The 19221-nt window shown below is 40.6% G+C and overlaps 1 protein-coding gene across 6 annotated transcripts in view; it reads right to left on the minus strand.

Annotated features, from left to right (window-relative positions):
* Positions 1 to 992: 992 nt before the first annotated feature.
* The window catches only part of GEMIN5 (gem nuclear organelle associated protein 5), a 42690-nt gene continuing 24461 nt past the window's right edge, over positions 993 to 19221 (minus strand). For 2 of the 6 annotated variants that reach the window (XM_004737744.3, XM_004737742.3), the window contains exons 16-28: positions 17939 to 18166; positions 16463 to 16576; positions 15814 to 15936; positions 14536 to 14631; positions 13978 to 14115; positions 12614 to 12761; positions 9718 to 9837; positions 9104 to 9314; positions 7254 to 7502; positions 5597 to 5759; positions 4326 to 4830; positions 2890 to 2986; positions 993 to 2324 (exon numbers count right to left, since the gene is read on the minus strand). In XM_004737744.3, coding sequence (XP_004737801.1) covers positions 2157 to 2324; positions 2890 to 2986; positions 4326 to 4830; positions 5597 to 5759; positions 7254 to 7502; positions 9104 to 9314; positions 9718 to 9837; positions 12614 to 12761; positions 13978 to 14115; positions 14536 to 14631; positions 15814 to 15936; positions 16463 to 16576; positions 17939 to 18166 — 2360 coding nt within the window. In that variant the 3' untranslated portion in view covers positions 993 to 2156. Of the gene's footprint in view, positions 2325 to 2889; positions 2987 to 4325; positions 4831 to 5596; positions 5760 to 7253; positions 7503 to 9103; positions 9315 to 9717; positions 9838 to 12613; positions 12762 to 13977; positions 14116 to 14535; positions 14635 to 15813; positions 15937 to 16462; positions 16577 to 17938; positions 18167 to 19221 lie in introns of all 6 variants that reach the window. The other 4 variants (XM_004737743.3, XM_004737741.3, XM_045079603.1 and 1 more) reach the window with 3 other exon arrangements.

Genomic DNA, 19221 nt, shown 5'->3' on the forward strand with positions numbered 1-19221 from the left:
TTGATAAGATTTGTCATTGGTATATGAAGAATGGAGAATCAGTAATAAGAGCAGATTGAGAGGCAGTGGGAGGTGAGAGCAATCATCTGATTAATGAGGTGGTGGTTTGTATTAGAAGGTTTGGATTGGGTAAAGGAACAACACTAATTCTTCATTTGCCTATTGGTATCTACTTAGCTTGAGTCACCTCCTCAGTGCTTTGGCTCTTTGTGGTTCTGATAATTAGGGAGATAGAAAGGAAAACCATCTATTCAAATTGGAAGTGGCTTAACTACATTATCTAATATGGGAAAGAATTTGGGAGGAAATGGAATCTTGTCACTTCTGTTCTGGGTAGTTTCATTGCTTAGTTGTCTAGTAGTAACTCTTGTTCTTACTATAGCAGTAACTGAGGAGTGTGTATGATTCCTCCAAGCGCAGATGATGGTTCTGATAAACTGTGAAGAAGTTTAGAGTTTCTAGTTTAATAATACTGTTCTTTAAGTGGAAGGGAATAAATATTTTTCTGTCTCTGCAAGTGAAGCATTTGTTCATTTCAGTGAAGATTGTAGAGCTGGTATCTACTTCTCCACATAGCCATGCCTGTGTATAATCTTTGCAACCAAGATTTTCTATCCTTAGTAACAATGCATCTTCTTCCTCAAGTTCAAGTAACTGTGTAAAGAATCATGAGGATCTAAGTTCTACAATATTTGTTTTTTGGGGTTTAGCATTTTTAAATTCTAAAGCTAGGTCTAATTTATTTTTTTTTAAAAAGATTTTATTTATTTATTTGAGAGAGAGAGAGAGATATATCAACAAGTAGGCAGAGAGGCTGAGCAGAGAGCACGATGTGGGCCTCCATCCCAGGACCCTGGGATCATGACCTGAGCTGAAGGCAGAGGCTTATTAACCCACTGCGCCAGCCAGGCACCCTAAAGCTAGGTCTAATTAAAACAAACAAAACCTCTGGTCAGTCAGATCTTTAAATAATGGTCTCTTAAACTCTTTCCTTCCAAGAGTTTCTGTTAATGAATTTTATTCTCGCTGCCACAACAATCCCAACTTAGAAAATAATTGAAAAATAAACCGGACACTCAAGCAGAAAAGTTTTCACAATGAATCCCAAAAGAAGATAGTTATACTATTGGGAAAGAGTGTTCCCTCCCACCCTTACACCAAACTATCTGATTTTTATGCCCCAGCAACTGGGATATTACAGAAACATCTCTTTCTGACATTGTTCAAGAGGATGCTCAGTAATGGAGGGGGGGGGGAATGAACAGGTTTTATAATTAAGTAGTATATAGGATCCCATTATGCTGAATTTGGAGTCCACTGATCCAAAAGTTACATACTGATCCAAAAGTTATATATGCAGAATTATTAATTTTTCTTCAAAGACTGTCTGTGGTTTTGATTCTCAAAGGGTCCTGTGATCCAGAAAAGATTGCAAGCCACTGAAACAGTAATTTCTTCCTGAGCTCTTTTGATCACCATTTCATTTTATAAAACTGAAGGGATAAGACACATTGTTTTAGTTATTTGTTCTTCTAATGCTTTAGTAAATGATTTGTTCAAATAAGCAGTGACAAAAAACAATAAAACCAAATTTTTGATCTAAAGTTCAGATGGATGGTAGAGTCAACATGATGGGTAAAGGTCTATTTCACATTCTAAGTGAAGTCTTCGAAAGAACAGAAGGGGAGAACTCATATTAACAAAAAAGTAAGAAGAATGATACCAAGGCATAAAATGTAGCAATTCTGTCTCCAACAAGAATGACATGTTTACCATCAGGTGAAGTATTTATAAAGGTAGCTTGTGTTTAAGAACATAACACTTTGGGTAATTAAAAAGTTTCTCCTCTTTGGGTGAAACCTACATAAGGCTTTAGAGTTGACCAACGATCACACTGCAGGTGTTAATTCTGAAAACCTACTGCTGGCTTTTCATGATCCTTGCTCCAGGAGGAAACCACAGTTGAGTCCAAAGTCTGATTCCACGATGTGTAAGGTAGAACAGAGTCCATTCAAACTTGACCCTCATTTGTATTACTTCGATCACTGCAAAAACACCTAGGGATGAGCGTTAATGTCTGGCATGGTATAACTGTAGAGATGAAGGGTGTCACAGGTTTTGAATTTGGCACAGTTTTCTTAGAGGTCCTTGAAAATTCACGTGCAGAAGGTCTCGCAGTATCTTTTGTAAACTTTAGTGTTGCCGTATTTCTGAAGGAGTTCTTGGGCCTGTTGCTGCATGTCTTGGGTCACGCTGCCAGGACACTGGGACCCAATGTGAAGCAGGATAAGGCAGCACTCCAGCACATCGGGGAAGGGCCAGATCTGAAAGATGACACGGGAAGGAAGCATTTACAAAAGAGCCACATATACCTGCTTAGAGGCACCAGCAATTCAGTCTCATCTAGTGATACTTCTCCGGCATGACTGAGCCATTTCCCTTATAAGGCTCTTCATCAGTTACTCTAAGGTTAGAGGATAATCAAAACTGGGATATCCTTTCTCAAATGAAAGAATCTGTCTCTAGAGCCCTATTTAATTAATTTAAATCATGGTTCTCCTTTAATGGCACGGCCACATTCAAATACACCCAGTGCATCTATAAGTTATCAAATACATGGTACCAATTTTTATTTTACCTTCCAATTCCAAAATTTGTTCCATTTTGCTAAAGAATGAGGTATAAAATTTGCTTGTGTTGTCAATAATCCTATTCTCACAAAACATTTTAGTTAACCAGACACAATGAGATCCTAAACTTTTAAGCATATACAGATGTGAAGAGACTTCAGAAATGGTACAGAGAATCAGATGACCTTAAATAATTTGGTATAGTCAAGTGATAATATAAAAAATCATGTTTTACCAAGTGAACTGTTATAAATCTTACCTTAACACTCTCAGGAAATTTAGCTATTTTCTCATTTGCCTCTGTAAGCCTTTTGGTTAATTCAGGCAGAGAAAGTGGCTGATTTTTTTCTTCTTTACTAGTAATAATAAAAACAAGTGTAAGTCATATGCGTTGCCCCACATAACTTTTAACTTATCCTATAAGTAAAATTCTTTTGTCACCTGGGTCTTATCTCTTAATCTCTTATCTTTAATATAGAGGTCAAGAGGAGGGAATTTAATGTGATGTTAAGTTTTCAAAATGCAATACCATTCCTCACTATTTTCCAAATCCCCACTTCTTAGACACTTAGCTCTAATGAAAGTTTAGGACCTCAAGGGGATTCAGTTCTGCAGCTAAGTGCAGAAAGCCTGGATTTCTCTGGGGGAACAGACATAGCTGGGGCTCCTAATCGTAGGTGTACGGATGCACATTTTTTCTGTGAAGAGTGTCTTAAGCTTGTTAAAGGAGTCATGTGATTCAGAGGTTAAGAGCTGCAGGGCTGGAGAACTTTTTAGTGTTTTTCTTGTTAATAAAACCAAGCCTAACGCTGCCTAGAATGTGGTGGCTTACTGGAGAAGTGACTTAAAACTCTGACTCAAGATTTCAGTGGGAGCCTCCCCCCCAGCCCATCGGAGTGTTTATACAGCAATAAATGTATAAGTGTTTATACAGCAATTAATTTTTTTTCAGTTACTAATACAAGTATCACTTATCAGTTTATTAATGGTACTAATTACTATGTTTTAAGTCTTGCTTGGGAGACTGTCTATGTAAAAGGCACTCAGTATAATAACCAATCAGTAACTGTTAATCACTACAAATGCCCAAGGCAGAAGGCCCTGTAACAGTGCAGATGAGCTTTACAGTGATTGGTGATTAGCCCCTGTCATCCACCTGTCCCCTGTGTTCAAAAGAAATGAGGGTGCTACAGCATTCTGATCACTTGGGATTTTCTCAATTCAGCATGCACTTTTGTACGCTACCCTTTTTGTGTATTTTCTGGGATAGCACAGAATGGTTGAAAAACTGGTTTTCATTAATGACGTGATAATTCAACTCCCCATTTTAATTGGTTAATTTTTTTTTGGGGGGGGGGATCTACTTTTTGCTCAAAGGTAGGATTTTATTGTCTGTCCTACTGTTACTGACATTATTCTTGATTTCATTTAATTGCCCCAACAAGCGAGGTAGGAGTAGGTAATCCCAATTATAGATGAGGGAACGAAAGCTTAGGAACATTAAGAATCTTGCCTGAGGTCACTCGGTAGAGCCAGGATTAGAACCCCAGGTTGGACTCCGAGGCTGGTGCATGCTACATTATGGTGCTGGCAAGTGACCTCATCAGGCTCATCATGTGCTGATTTTTATCTGATGATGATGTGGGAACTCAGCAGGGTATTTCCAATTCCACCTTATACCGACTCATTACTTACCACTCATTCTGAGGACTAGAAAGGGACTGTTCTGCTGCCTGCTCAGATTCATTCTTATCAGGACCGTTTGTTGTAGATTTACAGACTTGACTCTTCTGGTGTTGGCGGATCATTTCTGCCAAGGTCTCTTGGACTTCAGCAACGGTTCTCTGTGAGTTTTGGAGACTGGCGTGCTTTTCTGAAAAGAGCTCTTTACAAGTGATTAGCATTTGCTTGCTTTCTTCTGTGAGTCTCACATCTAATTCTGGAGGCCTGTTTGGCTCTGGCTGAGAATCTCCGGAGTCCGTTTCTTCAGGGGTGGCATTGTTTATCTGCTGGCTTTGCTCAACAGAGGCTGTCCTTCTGTGAGCAGCTCTTACCCAAACACTGGATTTGGGGCAATGCCTGGAGAGAGACCACCAAAATTCATACAGATGTCCATAAATAAAAAAGGCCTCCAAACTTTTGAAAGCTGGTGTGATGAGGGACTGAGGTTCACCCAGTTTGTGCTTTAGATGGTCACAGCCTAGAAGAAGAAAAGGATTTAGGGTTGTGTGTTTCTTTATCTGCTAGAAATCTGGCCCCTCCCCTTACATTTGCTATCACCCACGGAGAGGATCTCAATAAAGGACAGCTGTGATCCATGGGACCACATGCCCTTCACCAAAAGTCAACCAGAGCTAAACATCTTGTGACCTAGGACAGTATTCTTGTTGCTGTAGTCTATGTGTCAAAGCGTTATAGAAAAATAACCCATCCTCCTATGAAAGCTCTGGGGGGGGGGGCTAGTATCCCACTATGTTTCTGAAAAATCACAGTGATTTAGTTTAGTGACTATGCAGCTCAAAGAATATCTTTCTGCTGTACTTCTCTATTTTTTTAAAATTCATTCGTTTGTTTTAAATGTTTCTCTACACCCAGTGTGGGGCTCAAAGTTATAATCCTGAGATCAAGAGTTGCCTGCTCCTCCAACTGAGCCAGCCAAGCACCCCATGAGCTTTTCCATTCTTAACTGACTGGTGAACACATTACTATTTCTCTCAAACTGAGTAGGAGAATTTATAGACGACAGTGTGGTAGATAAGGCAGGTAGGGCCAGGTAAAGGAAGACAGCTCAGTCATTCTGGCTACCTCTTAAGGAGCTTGGGTAAGAGAATTCAAACTTGGTGCTAAATGACCTAGCTGGCTGGTCTCTATCTTTCAGTGATGTATGTCGTGCTAGTGCCACACCACTGGTGGTGGTTTTATCATCCATTAGTAGGCATGCCCCAGCAGAAGTGGGGGTCATTTACCCTCAGGAAGAAAGGCTGAGTGCACTTCCTGCATGATGGTGAAGTTTCCCGAGTCGTAGCTCCGGACCACAGCCCGAAGCAGGGCTTCCACAGCTGCGTCCCAGGAGGCCACTTGCTGGCTCAGCACTGCCAACGTCAGGTCATGGCAAATGTGAAGCAGAAGCTGGAGGGAGGAGCCAGAGTTTCAGTTAAACATTCTCCCACAGCAAGCACTGGGATAATACCAGAATATTCCTACTGACTGCACCTGGACCAAGTACAGACAATGTACATTTAAGAAAGTTCCTCATATCTCCAACACCCATTTTTGCTTCCGTATCTGAGAAACTTTCCTACCTAGTTGCACAGTAACATAACATACCTTGTCTGGTGTCAAAGTCTGTTCATGCTAAAAAAAAAATGCCTTGACATTTGTATTTAATTAAAACAAAAACTGAGTTTTGGAACTAAGAGTTATAATTCAACCAACCAAGCTGGAGTATAATTAAAATTTATAGGGAGCAATTTGATGAGTTTTGATAAATCCATCTATCTGTATAGATATAAATGCTACAATCACCACCACCATCAAAACCTAGAACATTTTCATCAGTGTAAAATATCCCCGTGTACCCCTCTGCACACACTCTCCTCTCCCCAACCCGACAACGACTGATCTGGTTTTGACCATATAAATGTTGTCTTTTCTTGAATTCCTATAAATAGAACCACAGAGTATACAGTCTTTTGTGTCTTCCTTCTTTCACTTGTCATAACAGTCTCAGGATCTGCTGACAGTATCTGTATGTCACTAGTTCGGACGTTTTTAGGGTTGCAAAGTATTCTACTGTATGGATATAACATAGTCTGCATATCCATTCACCAGCTGATGGACATTTGGGTTGTTTCTCATTTTTGGTTGTTGTGCACTAAGCTGCAACAGACATTTGTGTACAAGTACGTGCGGATACCTGATTTCTTGTCTTTTAGTGAAATATCTAGGCAGTGGGAATGCTGGGCCATTGAGCATGTCTATGTTTAACTTCATAAAAAACTGCCAGACTGTTTTGCAAAGTGCTATGTATCATTTGAGGAAGTCTTGTGTCTCATAAATATTGTGCCCTCATTTTCCAAAGAACAAGCAGATAAACTGGTATCTATTTATAGCACGTTTACAGCTGTTACAGTGGATCAACTGTATCTCCTTGCATCAATACAGAGTGATTTTACAAACTGCTCACTGAAAGAAGCAAGGTACAAAATACATATGGCCTGTCTTAGGGGCTGCCTCTAGTGAGCTAGCAAAGGGGAACGGGTACCAGGAACTTCAACCTTACTGTATTTCTTTTACTAAAAACTAGTACATACAAAACAAAACCAGAGAACTATGAAGCAAAACTGACAAAAGGTGACCATCCGTTAGTTAATTCTGATTGATGGGTATTCTATTTTTCTCTACACTTTTCTGTATTTTTAGACTTTTTTTCTAATTTTTTTTTTAAGAGAAGACTGAGCAAGACTAACTTCAAAGCCAAAGGGCTTTAATCAGTCTGGAGATCTTTCCAGGTTGCCTGGCCTGCCTTGGTCTTTTCTGAACCACAAACTGGCATTCAGCTTGTTTCCTTATTATGCTGGACACAGACTACGGAAGTCTTACTAGAGAGTATAGACAGGGTACCTGTTTGGAGGGAGTGTTATTTGTAGCCGATGGGTACTTGATACTCTGCAGTTGCTGCAGGGCTGCCTGGTACTGCTCTGGGCTCTCCAGGCTGAAGGTGCTCTTCCATATAGCGGTCACCCTCTCCACAAAGGGCCCTGCAGTGCCTGTAGCCCAGGTGTTGTAGGAAGAGCTTTTGGCCTCTAAAAGCTGCCTTTCCTCCAGGTGCTTGGACAGTAGCTCAAGAAGGCAAAACACCAGTCTTTGTCCCTGGAACCCAACAACAAAGGATAGGAACTGTTAGGCAGCGGGAGTGCCTGATCGTCTTGAGAGCTCTCCGTTTCTCAGTGTGTTCCCCATTATATCTGCAGCAACCAAACCCTGTCGTGGGCTGCCTCTGGATACTGTGAGTCATGAGTGATGGGGGAAAAGGATGTGATCTAATAGACGCCGTTGCAGGGATCCTCGAAGTAGCCAGGACCCAAGCAAACATTTTTATAACGCAGAACCCCAACTGTAGCTCTCCCCACTATAACATAAACCACATGCTGGCCAGCCACCCAAGACTTGTGGCCCAGTTTGAGAAAAGATGGCCTGGATTCATCCAGTTCTTAGCCCCTGCCCAAACTTTAGATTAAAGGATACAGAAGTAAAGTGTAATGGGCAGAAGGTGCTAGAGCAGATAAGCTGTGTAGTTCTGAGGGTTGGGGTAGGTATTAAGGCAGCCTGTCTCAGCAGGTTTAAGAGGGAGTCAGCTGGAAGAGAAGAAGCTCTTCTAGAAGAAGAGGATTAGAAGCTCAGAGAGAAGCCCTAGAAGCCCTAGTCTAGCAAAAAGAAAATCTTTCTTTTCTAGCCCTAGTCTAGCAAAAAGATTTTCTTTTTGCTAGACTTTCAGTTGCTACGAGATTCGTGTGTACCCTTATAATATCTTCTCAGTTAGGCTTGGGAAGGCCTCTGTTGATGAGCCAAAATAGCCTCATCATTATCAATAGCATTTAGCATAAAGTTGAAGGTTTTCTTGCTTTGATGAGGATGCTGCTTAAGAGAAAAAAAAGAAATGCTAAATAACCATTTTTTTTTTTGCTATGGACAAATAAAACTCTCTCAAGATTTGGTCACTTTATAAATAATACACAAATGACACTATCTTTGAGGGTATACTACTTTTGCCTCCGTTTTTATTTTGCAGTTCCCAGAAGGCTACTAAAAGTTTTTCTTGGGCTATGAATATTTAGCTAGGAACTGTCTTTAGGCCCAGTAACGCTACTAGGGAAAGAGGAATTTACAAAGTTCATATTAGTAACTGGCCAGCAAAGTTATCTAAAATGGATCAAATGTTTATATGTTTTGGAAATTCAGAGTGCTGATGCTTTTAAAGTAATCTCGGTTTTGAGTGGTAAATTACTCATTTTTAACCAGAAAGGGATAAAGTAGACACTTAACAAAATACTGATTTTACCACACTTCTCTATGGTTTAAAGCTAACATGGAGTGCAGTGACAGAGCCATGATTTCGGTCAGATGTTAATCCCTCTTCCTCTCCTTCTTCAAAGAAGACCTGATGACCCCAACGAAGAAACACCAGACCGGAGCCCAGGGGCTGAGCGAACTCAAGTCTACTCATACATGTTGTACCCAAATTGCTAAGGGAGGAGAATCACTGCGAATGGTTATGTTCTCTCTTTGAATACGGCAACTGACAAGCCACGGTACTTCCACGGGAGAGCAGGGCCAGGGTTTGCGAGACACCTCTGAGGAGACCTGCCTAATTGGCATAGCTTGTTCAACTGGGTTATTAATTTGAAATTGAACTAGAAAAGGACTTGGGGCCCTTCCCTCTTAAATACCAGGAGATACAGTAACAGACTGACCTTTAGACTTTCATGTAGCTTCAGGGCTTCCTGGGCTCCCACCCAGTTCCTGGCCAAAAGCAGCTCCTGGGCACAGCGGAGAGCCAGGGAAGAGGACAACTCATTCTCTCCTACAATTGAAGCCAACTCCGCAGCCGTCTTAAGTGATGCTGCGTCCCCCTTCTTGGACAAAACTTTGGCTGCGTCGTAAGCACAAGCAGCCCCTAAATAGCTGTGATAGAGAAGAAAACCCCAACGTGTCACAAGCAGATCTCCGTTCCCTCTTCCACTGCCATACACAGGATGAGTGATAGCATCACACGGGATAAGGATATAAAGGAACCTCAACATTTGCTGAACTGAAGAGTCTTCATTCCCTTCCAGTTTCCCTGTTTGATGGTAAAGACATCACTAGAAGAAGGGGACCTCCTGAGTCTGCTACTGAGGTTTCCTGAATAGTTACGGTGATTCAAATAAATACTGAGGAGGCAGGTCCTGATGAATCTTACGAAGCTGGGTTTAATACACATATGCCTTTTTATTTTCTAGTCACTTTACCCCCCCACCCACCCTTCACTTACTGTTCTTATCCTGTTCCTCTATGTTCCGATTCATGCCTGTTCCCTCAGGCTTACCATTTGGCGGCTACAGCATAATGGCCATCTTTTTCCAGGATGGCTCCCCAGGTGAGGTACAGGTCCTTTAGGATCGGGTCTTCTGGGCGCAGTCGGGCCTTGGCAACTGCAATAGCTTCCCTAGAGGCAAGAACAGATATTGGCCAATTTGAAAAGGCTAGAAGATAGGACAAACTGTCCCTCTTGTATTGTTCAAAAGTTCCAACAGCCTAAGAAAAACCGTTTTACTGTGTTATGGAAGAATTTAAAACCACATGCTTAGCTCAGTTCTTTCCCTAGGTCAGCAGTTCTTAAAGTATGGTTTGTGGATTCCTGGGGGTCCCCAAGTCCTGTCACTTCACAGAAAACCACCACCTATACTGTCGCCAGTGATAAAATTTGATCTTTCAAGTGAAAACTAGAATTTTAGGAAATCTGTGCCTGCTGCTGTGGCCTGATCACTTCCCAAAAGTTAAAGATTCTTCTGAAGACACTGATGGTGATATTAAAGAATGTGACTTTTTTGGGGGGATATTTTATAATGAAACGTGTTGACATTGGGAGTATCTATATAATTCTGTGAGCTAATATCTTCCAGGTGACATACAACTTCTGAGTTGTACCGACAAAGTTGTAGCTGGAGTTGAAATATTTTGGATTAAGTTGATCTAGGCAGAGGAATGTTCAAGAGGTATTTTGAGACAACCACCTGTAGCCACGATAGAGTAACAGGGACCAGACTTACCCTCCTGCCACAAAACTAGACAAAATGTGTCTAGCGCAGGAGTGTCATCCTGGAGAGAGGGGAACCAAGGACATGAGCCCTGTCAGGGACCCCCTGCAGCCATCTTCCTATAGAGAACCCCAGCAGAGCCTCAGCAGTCTCATCAAGTGGAGGAGAGACAAAGCAATTGGAATTTGAGGGCCAGGATGATAGGAAGGAAGAAGCTGTCCAGAGAAGGGTCTATAGAACTCTGCGGATCCCATGGAGTCTTTGGCTAAACACAAAGGCCATACATGTGTAGGAAACTCTTCAAGGCTAGACAAAGACCAACCAGGGAAGTGTAAGCTCAGTAATTCCCAGAGCTCACTTTGGGGCCTTGGGGACTTTTGTGTTTTGACTAGCCAGACATCTGAGTTCTGATCTGTTGAATACACAAGGCATTCAGTAAAGACACCAGCAGGTAGAAGGACAAACCAATTCTAGAGTGCAGATTTCCCTAAACTTGTCCTAAGAAAGCCATGGAAAGATCAAGCTGATCCAGAGCAACTTTTAAAGATTTTATTTATTCATTTGAAGGAGTGAGTGAGTGAGCGAGCAAGCACGAGCTGTGGGAGGGGCAGAGGGAGTGGGAGAGGGAGAAGCAGGCTCCTCCCTGGGCAGGGAACCCTGACATGGGGCTCGATCCCAGGACCCCATAATCACTACCTGAGCTGAAGTCAGCTGCTTAGCCGACTGAACCACCCAGACTCCCCAGGTCCATAGCAACTTTAATGCTCTCTAAAACAGAGTTCAACTCACTCTAAAGGAAGACAGACTAAGACAGAATAAAGAAAAAGAAAGTCTCTTTAAAGCCATCACATCAAAAGACTGAAAATCAGTGATGGAGAAAGTCCTAAAAACAGTAAGAGAAAAATGACATAGTTCCTATATAAAAAGGTGAGATTAAATGCAGTAGTCAAGTCAAAACCAACATAAGAGAAAACAATGTCATCTTTGATGCCGTGAAAGACAAAAACTGCCAGAGGAAGATCCTTTAAAATGAAGGCAAAATTAAAGGCTTTTATAGACAAACAAGTTGATGGAATTGGTTGCCAGAAGAATCACACTACAAGAGTGAAGATCTTGTTCAGGTCAAGAAGGAGCTGATAGCAATTAGAACCTTGGAGGACCTATATAAGAGAATGAAAAATGCTGGAAATACATATATGGGCAAATATTAAAAAAGCATTTTAAAACTAATAAAAATTTTTATAAAAAGATGGTTAAAAAAAGAGGACAGGTTAAAGCAAAACTTCTAATAGTGTAATGTGGGACTGTAACATGTCAAATACATGACAACAGCAGAAAGGACAGGGAGGAAGGAAAGAAATACATTGTCTATAAGAAGTAATAAAATACCATTTGAAAGTGAACTGTGATAAATTAAAAATGCTAATCATTACAAGCTGTCAAGCAACCATAAAATAAATGAATAGGAGTACAGCTAATAAGCCAGAGATAAAAAAAAAATATTCAACTGATTCAAAAGAAAGCAGGAAAAGACAAAATGAACAAATAATAGATGGGACAAGAAGCAAGATGGTAAATTTTAATCGCACTAATATTTACATTAATTGTAAATGGCTTACGCACTCCAATTAAAAGACAGAAACCATCAGACTGGATAAAAACAAGACCCAGCTGTATGCTGTTTACAAGAGATATTCCATTTCTTTTGTTTGTCACTACTTACAAATGTTATTATGGTGGAAGTGTAATAACTTGGATAGGAAGGATTCATACCAATCTCAGGAGAGAGGTATTTCTAGAGAAGGGATGAGGACAGAATTGGAGAAAGGCAATTCAACCAAATCTGGAATGTTATACTTAAAAACTGGGGGCACGGGGAGCTTTATGGGGTGGTTGGCAAGATCCTGTCCCATTTGTATTATACTGTTTTCTCTATTTGTGTTACTTCAGGGATAAAGAAGTTCTGAAAAAACAATCAGTGGCAAACACTGATAAAAATTAACATTTGTTGAGTACAGGTTGTGGGTGCATTAATGCTCGTTAAACTAATATATGCATATTTCTGTATGTTTGAGATGTTTAATTATAAAACGAGGTTTGTGCTGGTTATCAGTAAGGAGAGCTGCGTAGCAGATAAATTTCACATCTTGTCCAACTATTGGTTCAACTGAGGGTCATACAAACCTGTAGAAATGATTTGACTTGAGCAGCTCTACAGCTTCATATACTTTGTGGATAGAAAGTAGGTGAGAGGCAGCCTTGACATATTGATCTTGAAAACACAGCTGTTTGGCAAAAGCTTCCACGGCCCACAGCCACACATGGTAGCCGGCTTTAAAAAAAAAAAAAAAAACGGTGGTTGAATAAAAATCAGGTTAAGGGGGAAAAAAGCACATATAGACATCTGGGTTGGAAATGCTTTTGTTTTAGTAACTGCATTAAGTACATTTAGATTCTAATTGAGTTGCCATTACAGATCCCCTGCTTCATCTACTCTCCCAAATTCTACATTTTAAAACATTATTTTTTTCTTTGATTATATAACATATACAAAATAGTGTAAAATTCAAAAGGTACAAGAGTATGGATGTCAGGACAATGATTACCCTTGTTGGGGTGTGTGGAGACTGACTGAAAAGCAGCATGAGAGAAGCTTCCAGCATGCTGGTAGTGTTAACACTTCTTGATATGGGTGTCGGTTTTAAGGGTGTATTCAAGTTTGTGAAATTCATTGTCAGTCACGACAATGACCTGTGTACTTCTCTCTCTTTATATATAAATAGTATACTTGAATACAGTTAAAAACTGGGTATGGCATAAAAGCTTTCCTTGTTATCCTGGCATCTCCCCACCCAAGCTCGTCCAGATTTCTTTCCCTGAAGAAAACCATTATTATTAGTTTCTTTTGAAACCTTTTTGAAATAGTCCGTGAAGACATATTTAAATAAAAATGACAGAGTAGTAAATATTGTTGTGCATCTACACTTTGACTCTTTTCACTTACTACACTTTGGAGCTCCGTTCCATATCAGAATGCAAAGAGTTGCCTCATTCTTTCATAGGAGCTCCTACTGTCTACTGTCTAGAGGTATGAGATTTAACTGGTCTCTTCCTGATGGACAGAGAGGTTCTTGGGATCTTTTGCTATTACAAATACTGCTATAATGATAGCCCGTGTATACCTGTCATTTTGCATGTGTGAGTATGGTTAATTCCCACACTTAGAATTGCTAAGTTAAGGTTATTAGACATGACCAAACTGTCCTGCAAGAGAGGTTCATCTTTTTAAAAGATTTTATTTATTTGAGAGAGAGTGTGTGGGAGAGAGCATGAGCCCAGAGGTGGGGGTGGGGTTGCAGAGGGAGAAGGAGAAGCAGACGCCCAGTGGAGCAGGTAGCCTGATGTGGGGCTCTATCCCAGGACTCCAAGATCATGACCTAAGCTGAAGGCAGACACTTAACCAACTGAGCCACCCAGGCGCTGGAAGAGTGTCCATCTTTAGCAGACTTAAGCTCAAGGTGAAAGAACTGTTGTTGAGAAGAACATACCAACTGGCGCCATAGCCACAAGACTGTCTGTCAGCTCCCCTCTTTCTGCTGCAGTCTGAAGAACACCTTTTAGATCTCCTTTCCAAAGCATTAGCTGGTGAAATAACTCGGGGTGGCCATTTTCCAAGTGACCTTTTCCTGTTTGGAGGAGAGAGAATGTTGGGAAAATGTTTCAGAAACCTCTGTCAACACAGACTTCTGGAGTAAGAAAGGCCAGATGAAAGAGGAACAAACTCCTAGAAATACGCTGTTGCCAGCTGCTGGGAGAGTCATCTCCCAGAGTGTTCATAATGTGGTGTGAGGCCCACTCAGTCCCTCGTCCACCCGCTCGCTCACTTTCACGTATGTTCACAGTGAACACTGTATGTTCCGGGACCTATGACAGATGCGAGGGGTATATGGGAATGAATATGCAGACCAGGCAGCTCAAAACCTAGTTAGTTGACATGTAAAATGAGCCATTAGGATGTTCCAGGAAGACAGTCATAATAGAGATACGGATAAGGAGTTAGGAAAGCATAAAGACAGACTGCATTATGCTGACTGGATCTGCCTCACCTTCGACTTCAATCATTCTGTACAGGGCCCCCCGGTCTGTGAAAAGCCCCAGGTGAAATCTTTCCTCAAGATCAGCAGACACCTCCTTATTTAGCTCTGCTAATTCAAAAAGACAAAGAAAATGAGGTTACTGTTTTCTGTCCAATTCTCCAAATATATGTCCAGAACACCCCTTTCAGAGAGTGAAAAGAAGAGTCTTTGGGACCTTGTTTACCCTAACAGAGACCCCTGCTGGTTACAAGGGTAGAAAATAGGAGAATACTTTGGAGTTTGTTAAACTCAGCCTTGGCAAAATCCAATGAGATAATTTAGTTTACAGATTGCTCAAATAAAGATTTGGGGAAAAAAAGGATGTAAAAAGCAAATCCCAAATTCAACATGTATTTTGAATGCAGTAGAAAACAAAACAAAAAAAAACTAACAAAGGTCCTTAACATTCACTAGGATCTACCACGGAGGGATGCAGTATTCATTTTGTTTTTAAAAAAGTCACACGAGCAATTTTCCAGTAAGGTTAATAATGTAAAACTATATGATTAGATGTATTAAGTTACAGGAAGTCATCAAAAAATCCCCCGAAGAGGATTATGTATATAAGAAGAGCACAAAATATTCCTGGAGAGAGACAGAAACTGGTAATAGTGTGGCCTTAAGGGGAAATGGGAGAAGTAGGTATCAGGGAATATAAAAAACATTTACATTCTTTTTGAATCTTTGAGTATCATTTTATCATATGCATCCTGTTTTAATATGTAAAATGCAAAATTAAAAAAAAATACTTGCTCAAATATCAAAATAATAGGCACTGAATGAGGGCTTTGCAAAAGTAAAATAAAAAAACCTTCTTAAACAAAAACTTCCACCAAAATTCTAAAAAAGGAACTGCCATCTTATGGGTGTATTTCTAATAAGCAAGATTTTTTTTTTCCCCCTACATGAAGATACTGTTTCCTGAGGAAAAGACAGTTGAAGGAATTGACTCATGCTGAGCTATTTAAGCCATCATACAAATTCTGGCACATAGATGGCTGGTAACAACTCAATTTATAACAATAAATCAGAGCACTGCCTCTCAAAGTCACTGGGGAGTGCGGACAGTGGATCAGAATGGGGAGCCTGGCACTGCGGTCTGGGTGGGGAGGGAAACCTGGAAGAGAATGTAGAAATACAAACAGTTTTAGACATTGGTTTGCACATTCATTCAACAAATATACAAGCACCTCTCATGAGCTAGTTCCCAGAAGACTACGGATGGGCCAAGGAAGTCTGTTTTTGTACCTTTGGAGTGTTTTGCAGTTGCTAATACCAAACAGTCCTGATGAAGCTCCTCCTTGGACCTGTGGTCCAGGCTGGTAGTCAGTGGAAGCATGGAACGAGCTTTTCGCTTCTTGGTTAAGGATTCTGAAATGTAATAAAAATACAGACTGCCTGAAGAAGAGCTGACCTGAAGAAGACTGCCTGAAGAAGAGCTGACCAGAATCAGTGACAGTAACCTACTGAAAGGATACTGCTGGGCATCAGAAAAATTCCTATGCTTACAAAGCTTTCAAGTTAACTTAGCTGGGGGCAGTGTTTACAACACACACACACACACACGCATGCACACACACACACACACACGCATGCACACACACACACACACTCGTCACTGTGAACACCCTGTGAAGCATTATCAACAGCTGCAAAATGACACCTCGCCAGGAAAACATTAAAAAGTGTTTAAAGTTGTTTAAGTGTTTAAGCTGTTTAAAAACATGATCCAAAACTGAAACAATCAAGTCAACAAACAAATACTTAAAACCTAAAAAAACAAACAAAAACCCCAACAAAAAACCAACAACAATAAGAACCAAACACTATGGAGTTTGTGGTTGCATGTGATACTTGAGGGTGCTTTCACAAAATATTTTAATCATTAGACACCAACCTGGCTTCTCTTTAGGTGGCTCCTTCTTCAGTAAAGTGACTTTGTTATTAACAGTGACCTTTGACTTTTCAAAGCCTAATGAAACCGGGGTGCAGGTAACTGGTTCTCTAGAAGCTACATCATGGGGGATAAAGAAAAAAAGTTTGGAGGACAATGCAGAATCTAGTTCTTTTTAATAATTAAGAAGTATGCTAGGATTAAGTGTGATTTTATGTATTCCATAAAAGGAGAGAAGATACTTCGGAAAGGAAACGTGCAGTCTTCCTTTTCCCGTCTCACAATCTGTCTGTCCTAGGAACTCGGACTAATTGGGCTAAGAAGAAGTTGTTTCTAGCCCCCACAGTTTTATACCACAGGCCCAGGAGTTCTGAAACTTTGCTCAGATGGCACAACACTTCTTAATCTATTTAGATGACAAAGTACTAACAGCATGCTTAATTACAATAGAGAACATTAAGGGTATGTGATATGGAGTCACAATCCTTTAAAAAAGAAAAAAAGCCCCACTGTTGATCTACAGGGGTCAAGGACACTTTGTGCAACCATTTTGTGATAAAGAGGTATTTTGATGAGCCTTAAAAAAATAAATAAACCCATTAAACTTTTAGCTCTTTATTTTCCTAAACTATGAGTCCAACAGCCATTCCTTGGGATGGAAAGGGTCTGGATGTACCTGTACCATAGACTTAGGCCATTTTAATTCTGTCACATCCAAATATTTCATTTTAGAATTAAACATGAGTCACTGCTTCTATTTATACTTTCTGCTCTTTAATCATTTTAATAGGTCATAGGCACCACAACTTGAAAGTAAACATATAAAAAAAGAAAGTACTAAAATTTCATCCAGTAATACTTTTTCTCTTCAAACTAGGAACAGACTACATTAGAAAATTAGGGACAAAGCCCTGAAAAACTGTTCTGTGAGAAATCTAACTGCCATGATAGCTTACCAAACTAGAAGAACCTAACTCATATTTTTTTCAGAAACAACAACACAGACACACTAGGTACAAACCCAGTTATGAAGGGTGAGAACTTTTGAGTTTCCAGAGTGGTGGTAGCTTCTAGGCCAGATATTTGTACACAGTGGTTTCTTTCAGTAACTGTCTAGATGTCCTAGACATCTGGGACTGGGAAAACTTCTCCCATATGCATGTCTATGGATAGATGCCCCTGGTTTCACTTTGCCCCATAGTCTTGTCCTCATTAGTAAGAAGTTTTTTCTGAAGACCTTCACTATTTCTATGCCAGGCTTCCACCAGATTCCCTTTAACACTTCAGAGGTTTACAATACAGGCTTAAAACAACTAATGCAGTTTCTGACGGCACCAAAGATACAACCTAAGTTAAAGGGATGGGACAGTAAGTAGGTCAAAGGCAGTGAAGTTTCGAACTGAGTAAGGACCTGGCTTAGTTTGCTGGACATGCCTCCTACCTGCCAGAGTCTGGGAAACACAGGATTTGGCCACATACCCACTGAGGCAACACCACTGGGGAACTCTGGCTCCCGGGCTTCCTCTTCACCCTCCTGGTCTGACACGCCATTCTCAACAGGTCCTGAGCTCTCTCTGATGCTCTCGTCTTCATTTCCGTCGTATACTTCCTGCTTTACGGGGGCTCTCGAGGTAGGCTTTTTCTTCTTTTTGGGCTTTGGCTTAGGTTGAGAGAGCCTCTTTTTCTCTAATTCAATACTTTTCTTACCTAGAGGAATCACAATTAAGACAAGGACAGACTAAAATATATATTCTCCCATCCCAGTACTAACCAAGCCCAACCCCGCCTAGCCTCCGAGATCAGAGGCGATTGGGTGCATTCAAGGTGAGATGGCCGTAGATAAAATCTATACTCTTGGTTAAAAGCCCTGTAGGAGATATCTCCAAAACTTCATCACTCTTCTTTTTGATAGTGTTCTCACCATTTCCCTTCCTTCCCAATAAATTTTTAGAGCTGTATTATCAACATGGTAACTAAACCCTTGCAGGATTTCATTAAATCATTAATATGATGCCCAATTATCCTTGAACACTTGTAGTATGTATTCTATACAGAGGGACATTCTCCTGCATTACTACAGCACAGCCATTACAATCAGGAAATTAACATCAATACATTACTACTGTCTACATACTGTATTCAAGTTCTGCCAAATGTACGGAGAATGTCTTTCATAGCAAAAGGAAACAATCCAGGATTACACAATGTTCTTGCTTGTTATGCCTCTCTAGTTTCCCTCAGCCTGAGACAGGCTTGTTTTCCTTTAACTTTCATGCCTTGAAACTTGTTCTGTAAAAATTACAGGACGGTTACTTTGTTGATTTCCCCGATTGCCAGATGTTTGTCATGATTAAATTTAGATTTTGCATTTTGGGCTGGCATACATAGGAGTGATGCTGTCAGTACAACATTGGAGGTAGCACAAAATTTGTTTGTCTCATTATTGGATTGTTTACTTTCACCACCTGGTTAAGGGGGTGTCTTGCAGGTTTCTTCTTGAAAAATCATTTTCCTTTGTAATTACTAAGTATTTGCATCCACTAGTTTTAGGATCCATTGATGTTTCTTTCTTTCTTTTTTTTTAAACTTATTTGACACACACACACACAATCACAAGTAGGCAGAGTGGCAGGCAAAGGGAGAGGGAGAAGCAGGCTCCCTGATGAGCAGAGAGCCTGACGCAGGGCTCTATCCCAGGACCCTGGGATCATGACCCAAGCCAAAGGCAGAAGCTCAATTGACTGAGCCACCCAGGCACCCTC

Source organism: Mustela putorius, unplaced genomic scaffold (assembly GCF_011764305.1).
Source record: "Mustela putorius furo isolate JIRA1106 unplaced genomic scaffold, ASM1176430v1.1 tig00000407_pilon_pilon_pilon, whole genome shotgun sequence".
In the NCBI taxonomy this organism is placed as follows: domain Eukaryota; kingdom Metazoa; phylum Chordata; class Mammalia; order Carnivora; family Mustelidae; genus Mustela; species Mustela putorius.